Here is an 11,566-nt window from a genome sequence, read left to right on the forward strand (position 1 = left end):
ATTGCACAGAAGTTTATGTGTTTTCTTTGATATTGGCCATGGTCAGTGAAGTTAGTGATGCACGAGATGAAGGATATGGCATACAGTTTAGAAAGTTTAGTATACTGTAGTACCATGGACAGCAAACTACAGCAGTGAACGAGTGGAGTGATGTAAATGTAGGTTGTGAGAGTTCATTATAATCACGACACAAGATGCAACGAGTGGACCTAGGAAGATGACTGGTGATTTTCCCTTCTGAATGTGATGTATAGGGGCAGAGATGAAAGATGTGTTTATGGTTATGAATGATAAGCTACAGAAGATTGTGAATTGTAACATATACAAGTGAAGTAGATCACATAAGCTGGAAGTTGTTCAGGAGTGAATAGGAATATAAATTTTCTTGCAGGGAAATATGCAACATTTGGGACTTAGTGTTGCTAATCACTACCAAATTATATGATCCCTGAAGGAACCAGAGAGGGTCCTCACTGATAGAAGAAACAGTGAGAGATATTGATGTTAACAATAGGTAGGATATTGAATTTGAAAGGGAGTGGTGGAAAGAGTTGTAACACCTGTATGATTGTGGGGCTTAGGTTGGCTGATAGATCCTTGAAGACAAGTTAGGAGAATGATGGCTACAGGAGAGATATTTTGGTTATAGAATGTACTCAAAATATACAACTGATACGAGTAAGGAAGCTTTAGATCTGAAGTTTACCACATTTTGTTAAAAGTTTTATCAAATGTAACAGCCTCCCTTTCATCTAGGGCCTTTCTGGAACTGACACTTCACAAACTTGGCCAACTGTGACCCCGTCCCATCCCTAATGAGAATTATTTTAACTGTTTCACCTTTATTTTAGTATGGTTGGCAGGATTTCCCAGATTATAGTATTTGCTAACTTTTGAAGTAAGATACATCTGAAGCTTGATGCTCTTTCTGAAACAAGAAATGGTACTGAAGTCAATCAGGCAGCCTGAGGCAAACAAAGTTATGCTCTTAGCCTAGCAGAAGAGTTCAATGCAGTATTTGAAGTAAAATTTCAGCACATGTAATTTACAGGAAGACAAGAAAAGAAGATAAAGTGTAGTGGTGATTATTGAAACAGAAACAAAATGTCGATCACCAGATGTAATGAAAATGTTTAGATAGTTTACACGAACAACAAAGTTTAGACAAAATCAGTAAAAACAAAACCCTCCTGAATTGTATTCTAGATTGGAAAAAAAAATTTCTTTGATAAAGTTTTACTGTTGAGATGGACAGAGTTATGAAGGAAATTTAGTTGATGTGAATTTGAGTCCAAAAATTCAATCATGTATTTACAAATGCACACACAGACACACAAGCATTTGAATATTTCAGAAAATTTCGATTTCAGCCATTTCATTAAGCCATCCTGTGTGTTAGTGTGCCCAAAGGGTGAGCTGGGCAACACAGTTCTCATATTCATATCCGAACCATCGTTGAATTTGAATATGTCATAACCAACATGTGACAAATTAAGATGTTGCTTGGCGATTGATTTTTTGGCTGGATTTCCTTTGTCAACATGGAGATTGGTTTATTCATCTTATGTCTCTGCTTGAAATGATATGAGGCAATGCAATTCCAGTGTCTGCACAGAAGATGCGCAAATATGCAGATTTAAAGATTAATATTAAATTTATAAGAAAAAATATATCACCTTGAATTTGTCTGGAACAATTTACAAAAAAAAAAAAAAAAAAAAAAAAAAAATCGTGTTTCTTTTCTACATAAAATGAATGATCCCAATTTCCACACACACACACCCACACACAACTATTTACACATATACATATACAAATGCGAATAACTTGGCCATCACTTCAAGTAAAAAACATTAAAATTTTAAAAAATTGAAAGATTATTGAATTCATCTAATATGGTTTGTCCAAATGTCTGCAATGAGTTATAACTACCAATGAATAGAATGAGATTGTGAATTATTTCTTGTGATCAGCTCTAAAGCTTTAGAGCTGATCACAATGAATCAATGGAAAAAAACATCTCATAAACAAAATAAAAATTTTAAAACTGGGAGGGAGAGAAGAATGGACTTAAAAATATATCAAGATATATATCACGTAAGTAGAGACATGGCATATATCTCGATACAAGAGGATATATCTTGATATATGTGAATGTATGGAGAACAAAAACAGGATGAAAAAAATTAAACTGAATTCATAAAATCTATAAAAGAATGGAATTATCAAGAAATCATGACTTGTTTCTGGACTTGATTTTTTGGAAAACTTGTCTCATTCGGTTGTAGGTACCAGTGGACTGAGGCAGGTTCTCAAATGGTATGTGATCTTGAATACCAACTGAAAAGTTTGTTCTGTCTGGTAATGTGGGGAATGGACCTTTATTCTGATTCACTGGAGTACCGTAATCTTTGCCAAGGGACTGACACATTGACGGAGATGACAACGATGCAAACCCATCGGAGGCTGCCTGACTGTTACTGCTCTCATCACTCGATAGAACAATGGAATTAGATTCTGATGCTTTTATCTGACTCTCAGAACTTGGCTGACTGTCTGAGTCTTCTTCCTGAAGTTGTTTCTGAAGACATCGATACTGTGCTTCAAGATCTTCCAAGGAATCTGAACTGAGAGCAGCATCAGATTTGGGTTTTGGTAGACAGAGAGGCTTTCTTTTCGTGGTAATCTCTGTAACAGGGCTCTGCCGTGAGGGCTGATTCCTAGGAGAATATTTCGAATCTGAACTGGAAGATGGAGGTGTGTCAGAAGGAAGTGGTGGTTTCGATGGTGGAGTATCAGATGGTAGAGGTGGTATGAAACAGTTGGTCTCTGTTAAGCGACACGTTCCCAGGTCTTCATAGTAAGGGAAACTCTCTGCATGAGGAAGAAAAGAAAAAGAAACAACACCAGTAGAGAAGTTAAAAAGGGAAACAGAACATGTTGAACCTACTTTACTGAGTAACATTCTTCCCTCTCTAAATCTAACAGTGATATGAATATCAGCAACTTCTGAGTTCAGTTTCAGATGACGTTCACTTTCATATCTATCCCTCAGAGGTCATTAAAATAAGCTATAGTTAAGTATCTGGTCAAATTCCACCCAACAGTCATAAACTTAATAATAATAATAATAATAATCCTTTCTACTATAGACACAAGGCCTGAAATTTTGTGGGAGGAGACTAGCTAATTAAGGCTAGTGATGAACTGGTATTCAATTTGTTGATCCTGAAAGGATGAAAGGCAAGTCGACCTCATTGGAATTTGAACTCAGAATGTAAAAACAGACAAAATGTCACTAAGTATTTTTCCTGGTGTGCTAACAATTTTGCCAGCTCACCACTAATACTAATAAATACCTTGATGCAGAACCAAGCAGTGGCTCTCATAAATGCCTGGATGCAGAACCAGGCAGTGGCTCTCATGGCTTCTGATCTTGACTGATTGGAGGTGCTATCATGTACATTGTTTTGTCTTGGTATAAATGATGGGCTACAGCAAATATTCTGCTCAATACCACAGATTTGCTTGTCAGTAGCTTGACCATAACCAGTTAAGCATGTCCCTTAGTGGCTGACAATATGTGCATCTCTGATCACGAGCAGTAGTCGGGGAGCATCATAGCCATGTGTTGAGAGGAATTCTTTGGGGTTTGAATAATTCACCACTGGAAACATAGGTGTTTCATTCAACGTCCTTAAACAACCCCTACTTAATTCAGGGACCTTTTGAGCAGGATGGGCTACTTGACTTGAAGAAAATTCTAAATGATGATGGTGATGATAATGTTTGTTTCACTGCATAACAACAGGTAAAATTTGTCCCAGGTCTTCAAAGTCATATCACAGCAAGGGCTGGATTGTCATTTAGTGCAAGAAAAGATTATGAGTTTTAAACCAGAGACCTGACTCTTTAAAAATGCTTACAAAAGAATGGATGCAGCTAAAAGCATCCAAGTACCTGATGTTCAACACCATTCAGAGGGCAGCGTAAAACTGGGAGACATAAAGTCTATCGCCTAAATAGTAGGCCATGGTAGGATTTGAACTCATAAGGCAAAGAGGTGAAACAAATAATACAAGGCACCCTATCCAATTGTCAATTCATTGCCCAGAGTATTAGAAGTAGGATTAACAAATTGATTCCACTATATTCCAGTGATGATAGCAATAGATTAAGTGATAAACTGTGGTGCAGATTTTGAATGTCATTAAGACAATGGGCATGTTTTGTCTTAGACCCGGCTTTGGTCTAGCAAGACAACCACCAGAAGGATATTTCGATGTCGGTACAGATGAAGTGGATATTTGTATTATCAACATCTTTTACACACATGATCCACCAAAGGGAACTTCTAGGTGGTTGTTCAGCCTGTTATATATAGCAGCAAAATCTTTCACAAATCTGCCTCATCTGTCTTACAAAAAATGGAAAGACATACTGAATAATGTAGTCAATAGTATATGTCTTCTAAGATAGCAGAAAAGATGTACGTGATAGAGCATCTTCGATCCTAGGTGTATTTAAGGTATAAGTCTCTATCTAACCCATGCTAGTAAGGAAAAACAGATGTAAAAAGAGTGTGTGGTTCATTTCCCAGCCACATAGTTTTAGGTTCAGTACCACTGTGTGACACCATAGGCAAGTGTCTTCTATTATAGCCCTGGGCCAACCAAAGTCTGGTGAGTGGGTTTGGAATATGGAAACTGGAAGCCCGTCATATATATATTTATGTATATATATGTATCTGTGTTAGTGTCTCTTTGCCTTGACATCGTGTGATAGTTGTAAATGAGTGTTCCCAATTCTCTGTAAAAATAAGCCCAGTCATGAGCAAATATTACCTTGCTTGGAAACAGGCTTAGCCTCAGGAAGGGTATTTGGTTGTATAAAATCTGCCTTAACAAATAATCTGATCCATGCAAGTACCATAAAATGATGATGATGACGATTCATGTCATGTTCCCTGCATCCCTCTCCAGCAGAGCATTCCTAATCTTGCAAGCTCATGGGTACTGGTGCCACGTAAATGCACCCATGCTGGTACTGTGTAAAAGCAGCCAGTACACTCTGTAAAGTGGTTGGTGTTAGAAAGGGCATCCAGCCACAGAAACCATGCCAAAACAGACATGAAACCTGGCCAGCCCCTGTCAAACCATCCGACCCATGCCAGCATGGGAAACAGATGATGATGATATATACACGCCGCCTTACTGGCACTTGTGCCGGTGGCATGTGAAAAAACATTCGTGCGAGGTCGTTGCCAGTGCCGCTGGACTGGCTCCTGTGCAGGTGGCACGTAAAATACACCATTTTGAGCATGGCCGTTGCCAGTACCGCCTGACTGGTCTTCGTGCTAGTGGCACGTAAAAGCACCCACTACACTCTCGGAGTGGTTGGCGTTAGGAAGGGCATCCAGCTGTAGAAACTCTGCCAAATCAGATTGGAGCCTGGTGTAGCCATCTGGTTCGCCAGTCCTCAGTCAAATCGTCCAACTAATGCTAGCATGGAAGGCGGACGTTAAAAGATTATGATGATGATGATGATGATGATATATATACAGAGAGAGAGAGAGAGATGAAGTAGAAAACTACCTTCAGTATCAATATCCATGTCAGAGCTAGTGTCAAATGACCGATGTCGTTTAGGATTTCCATCTGCACTTGTTCCATGTTTCCGTTTTTTAGCATCATCCTGCAAAATAGAGAAATATGGAGATAAGAATATACTGACTATCAACTTTAAACATGGCTGCCTTAACAACAAGAATTTTCAGAATGGTGATGCTGGCAGTAATACAATTGCTACGGTGATGGTGCTGGTAGTTGAGTTGTCATGGTAAGAATGGTGGTGTGGTTAGGGTGATGATATTGTAATGCAGTTGTTATGGTTATATTGTAGTTGTGCATGGCTTAGTGGTTATGGTGTTGGACTCATGATCGTAACATTATGGTTTCAATTTCCGGGCTAGGCGACACATTGTGTTCTTGAGCAAAACACTTCATTTCATGCTGCTCCACTCCACTCAGCTGGCAAAAAACGAGTAAGCCTGTGACGGACCGGTGTCCAGTCCAGATGGAGTATATATATATGCCATAGAAACCGGCCCTTATGAGTCAGCATGACCCAGGAAGGTCAAGGCGGTGAGCTAGAAGAAACACTAGCAGGCCGGGCAAAATGCTTAGCGGTATTTTGTCTGTCTTTACATTTTGAGTTCAAATTCCGTCGAGGTTGACTTTGCCTTTCATCCTTCTGGGGTTGATAGATTAAGTACCAGTTGCGTACTGGGGTCAATCTAATTGACTAGCCTAACCCCAAAATTTCGGGCCTTGTGCCTAGAGTAGAAAAGGTTATTATTGTAGTTGTTATGGTGACTGTGTTAGTTATGAATTTGTGATTGTAGTGTGGTTGTTGTAGTGATAGTGGTAGGGTAGTTGAGATGATTGTGTTGGTTGTGTAGTTGTTATAGTAATAAAGGTTCGTAGTATAGTTGTTTGGTGATTATGGTAGTGATTGTAAGGTCACTATAGTAATATTGTTATTGTCTTCAAATGTTGGGCCTCACGGACGCTATGACAAGTGCCTGAAACCTTTGGAGATATACCATGCTTGAGAAGACCCGTCAAGCCAAGTGAAACCATGGTTGTGGTTGATGCCGGTGTTACATAACAGGAACCCACGTTGGTGGCATGTAAAAAGCCACCCTTCAAACATTGGGCCTCACAGAGGTGATAAGCGACCAAGATCTTTGTGCTTGAGAAGACTTGTCAAACCAAGGGGAATCATAGTTGTGGCCAATGTCAGTGTTACATAAATGGCACCCATGGTGGTGGCACATAAAAAAAGTGCCCATTACACTCTTGTAGAGGTTGGTATTAGGAAGGGCATTCAGCTGTAGAAACCATGCCAAATCAGCTTGGAATCTGGTATAGCTCTTCAGTTTACCAGTTTCAGTCAAACTGTCTAACCCATGCCAACATAGAAAGCAGACGCTAAGTGATGATGATGATGGTGGTGGTGGCGTTGGTTGCAGTGTATTTGCAGTGGCACAGAATTCCTTCAGAGACAGTTGTGGGAGTAGGAAAGGTGTAAAGTCATAAACTTCTCAGTGCAGTTAATTAACCAGTGCATAAAAACTTTAATTAACTGCAGCTTCTTAATTAGCTGAGTCAAAAGCTGAGAAGGGTTCTGTCTGAGATGATTTGTAAAAAAAAAAAAAAAGAGAAAAAAGGCACTGATGTCTTACTTTGTTGGAATGCAATACTGTTTTCAACTGATGTTCTTGGATTGGGGGTAGGTTATACTTGTAGTGTTCCTAAATAAAAAAAGAAAAAAGAAATAACAACAATAATTTGCAGTGAGGATTAGACAGTTCAGGATATGTAGCAGACCCCTGTTGGGAAATGAAATTGACACTTTGTGAGAACAAGGCCACTAAAGACTGTCTGTTTGGATGCAGATGATTTGGCATTGTTGACTGGACATTTAGCCTATTTGGGTGAAAGTACTTTTGTTACTGTGTGCTGCATGAGCACAGAGAGAGAGAGAGAGAGAGAGAGATAAAAAGAGAGAGAGAGAGAGAGACTGCAGCCATGCTGGGGCGGTGGTGGCACCACCACCATCGTCATTTAACGTCTGCTTTCCATGCTAGCATGGGTTGGACGATTTGACTGAGGATTGGCAAACCAGATGGCTGCACTAGGCTTCAATCTGATCTGGCAATGCTTCTACAGCTGAATGGGTGCTTTTTATGTGCCAGGTGGCACGTAAAAAACACCACTTGAGCGTGGCCGTTGCCAGTACCGCCTGACTGGCCCTCGTGCCAGTGGCACATAAAAAGCACCCACTACACTCTCGGAGTGGTTGGCATTAGGAAGGGCATTCAGCTGTAGAAAGACCTCAGTCAAACCATCCAACCCATGCCAGCATGGAAAGCAGACGTTAAACGATGATGATGATTACTTCGTGGATATAAGCTGGCACCTCATCACCATTATTTTTATCTCTCTTACTCACACCACTCCATTCATGTTCATCCACCCATATATAATGTCAACTAGGTCTGAATCTTATCCGCAACAATAAACTTATTTTTGTCCCATGCATCATGCTTTAACCTTTAAACACTTTGCATAAAGCCATCTCCTTTCTATTCAAGGGGGATCTTTAAGTCTTGCAAAGTAGTTGGTATTAGAAAGACGATTCAGCCAAGATAGCAGCACAAAACGCAATTCTTAGGCTCATTGGTTTTCTGTCAAACTGACTGGCCCTCATGCCAGTGGCATGTAAAAGCACCCACTACACTCTCAGAGTGGTTGGTGTTAGGAAGGGCATCCAGCTGTAGAAACTCTGCCAGATTAGGTTGGAGCCTGGTGCAGCCATCTGGCTTGCCAGTCCTCAGTCAAATCGTCCAACCCATGCTAGCATGGAAGGTGGACATTACAGGACAGAAAATAGTCCTGTGAAGAAATTACTATAATGAATAATAAAAAACAAAAATACTTACATCTCGAAAGCCTTCAGGAAGAGGAACAGTGAAACCTGGGTATTCAATAATTAGATTTGGGTCAATCTCATCTGCAAATAAAACAAAATGGTATGATGATAAAACTGAGAGGAGTATGAGTGTAATGTAACAAGATGGGATGAAAAATCTGGAACAGACCCAGGTAGAAACCTCCATAGAGACAAAGAACCCCTTCCAGAACAGGTTCCATACAAAAAGGTCAAGAACTTTACCTGTTCTGATACCTATGTACAGAACAGTCTAATTCTTCCTGGTCATGAAACTGTCACTTTTTCCTTAAAATGTTTAACATCTATTTATCTGTGAGTTGGATGGAAGGTATGGTTTCATCGTCCGAGTACTGCTAGATCCTTTTATCGACTGCTAAGTAGAGAGTTGAGCGTATATTTTGTTTAGTTGAGCATACTGCACAGTTAAATGCCATGCTCAGAAACACGATAAAAGTGGCTATTACTGGTTCACTCTGAATCTCTCCTCTAAATGTGATTAACCATGTAGCTCCTTTATAACAAGAACCTGCTCTACTTCACCTGTTTCTCTCACACCCGACCCTAATCTCCTAGCATAACCCTCCACCACCACCACTTTTGTAGTACTGGGAGTTGCAATGGTGGCCTCACTTGAGTTGGTAGGATGAAAATAGAACTTATCACACACTGTTAAGTGGTTGGCATTAGGAAGGGGCATCCAGCTGCAGAAACTTTGCCAAAACAGATACAGGAACATGACCTATCAGATCCAGTCAAATGATGCCAGCATGGAACATGGATATTAAATGATGGTGATGATGATGATAGTAAGATTAAGATATAAGATTTGAACTTATGACTATGAGACCAGTAGCCCAACACTTTGACCTCACAACCATTGGGATTACATTTCTAAATTTCTAGATAAATTATTTCTGGATTAACAATTCTCTCATTGCTCAATTTAAGATAAGCATGCTGCAATCTAGTGATTGGCAGCTTTGGAAGGTCAATCTTAATGCAGGGAAAATATGGTACCTGAAGGTGACCAAAGATTATTCTTTTGTTGATCCCTATACTTCTTTTACTTCCTGGTGCTAATTCCACCAGCCCCTTTTTGCTAAACAGTGAAGGATAAACACAGACACACAATGAGCTTCTTCCAGTTTCCACCTACCAAATTCTCTCACAATGCAATGATCAACCCAGGGCTATACAAGAATAAAAGACACTCGTCCAAAGTGCCATACAGTGGAATGGAACCTGAAACCACATTGTAAACTGAACTTCTTAACTAAACACCCGCACCCTGGTGCCTATCAGAGCAACTAAAAGGTACAATTTTTAATGATCTTAGTTTCGTAAATATGTTAAATTTTTTTTAGAGAAACTCCTGCTACACATAGTTACTTTCCTGCACTTCCCCCAGGTTGGGTAACTGTGTATTTCCTTTGTGGTAGCACACCTCTTTCTGTCTTTATTCCTGATCTTTCTCTCTATGGCCGGGTAACCTTGTACTTCCTCTACAGCAAGACACCTGTATCAGTCTCACTATAACCTTTCCATCATCCAACACAAGATTAGATCCTACGAAGCCTCCTCTCCTCTTAAAAGTTATTTTCTTTGTTTTGCAAGTACTTGGTGACCTTAAAAGCAGGCGCTACTTAAAAGCACCCAGTTCACATTGTAGAGTGGTTGGTGTTCTGAAGGGCATACAGCTGTAAAAACCTTGCCAAAACTGACCTCACCTGAGCCTGGGCCACGTAAAAAGCACTGCTCACCTCACTTGTATTTATACCATGTAAAAAGCACTAAGTCCACTCTGCTGAGTGGTTGGTGTTAGGAAGGCCAAAACAGTCACAGAAGTCTGGTACAGGCTTCTGCCTGGTTGGCTCTTGTGAAATCGTCCCACCCATGCTAGCATGAAAGGCGGACATTCAATGACGATGATGTTGGTTACTTACCATCTCCAGTTGTTGTCTGCTCAACTTCACCATCTTCCAGAGTGTCACCAGAAACACCAACCTCTGAAATAAAACGCAAAGTCATCATCATGAAGCTGCTGAGATATAAGGGACAGCAATGTAATAAATAGACTGTGATGAAACAGCTTCGACTGGGAAACATGCTTATGATTCAATGGGATTTCACTCACCAATGTTGTCAACTGCAATGTTTGGTTCATTTTATTGGGTTGTCCGGAAAGTTCGTGCCGATTTATAGTAGCTTACCTTTCGACTTATTTGCCCTGAAACCACCTCAATTCTGGGAAGAGGGTATTTTCAAGTTAAAGGAAAGATGGAGACGCATTGTGCAACAAAATGGTTCATATTTGGTTGATTAAAAATGTAATGGCAAGTATTTATTGACCTTTTTCTTTCCTTTAAAAATTGGCACAAACTTTCCGGACAACCCAATAGTAATTTTTTAATATCTTTTATCTTTTACTTGTTTCACTCATTAAACTGTGGCCGTGCAGGGGCACTGCTTTGAAAAATTTTCAATGAAAGCAATCAATCCTAGTACTTGTTATTTTCTTTTTCTTAAGTCTGGTACTTATTCTATTGGTCTCTGTTGCTGAACTGCTAAGTAATGGGGACGTAAACACACCAACAACAGTTGTCAAGTGATTGTGTGGGGACAAACACAGACACACACACACATCTACTTTTTTATTTGTTTCAGTCAATTGACTGCAGCCATGCTGGAGCACCACCTTTAGTTGAACAAATTGATCCCAGCACTCATTCTTTGTAAGCCTAATACTTATTTTATCGGTCTATGTTGCTGAACCACTAAGTTACGGGGACACACACACACACACACATAAACACACCAGCATTGGTTGTCAAGTGATGGTGGGGTGGGGACAAAAACAGACACACAAATATATATACAATGGGCTTCTTTCAGTTTTCATCTACCAAATCCACTCACAAGGGATGACATTTTCCCGAAGTGCCACACAGTGGGACTGAACCCTGGACTTGTGGTTGGTAAGCAAGCTGCTCACCACACAGCCACTCCTGTGCCTATATATATATATATATATATATATATATATATATAT

At 39.9% G+C, this 11,566-nt stretch overlaps 1 protein-coding gene across 1 annotated transcript in view; it reads right to left on the minus strand.

Moving 5' to 3' along the window:
• Positions 1-1,069: 1,069 nt before the first annotated feature.
• The window catches only part of LOC106873468 (zinc finger CCHC domain-containing protein 8), a 24,112-nt gene continuing 13,615 nt past the window's right edge, over positions 1,070-11,566 (minus strand). The window contains exons 11-15 of the mRNA XM_014920848.2: positions 10,461-10,523; positions 8,507-8,577; positions 7,247-7,315; positions 5,595-5,694; positions 1,070-2,874 (exon numbers count right to left, since the gene is read on the minus strand). Of these exons, the coding sequence (XP_014776334.1) occupies positions 2,234-2,874; positions 5,595-5,694; positions 7,247-7,315; positions 8,507-8,577; positions 10,461-10,523 (944 nt within the window). The 3' untranslated portion in view covers positions 1,070-2,233. The remainder of the gene's footprint in view (positions 2,875-5,594; positions 5,695-7,246; positions 7,316-8,506; positions 8,578-10,460; positions 10,524-11,566) is intronic.

This window comes from Octopus bimaculoides, chromosome 1 (assembly GCF_001194135.2).
Source record: "Octopus bimaculoides isolate UCB-OBI-ISO-001 chromosome 1, ASM119413v2, whole genome shotgun sequence".
NCBI classification, from domain to species: domain Eukaryota; kingdom Metazoa; phylum Mollusca; class Cephalopoda; order Octopoda; family Octopodidae; genus Octopus; species Octopus bimaculoides.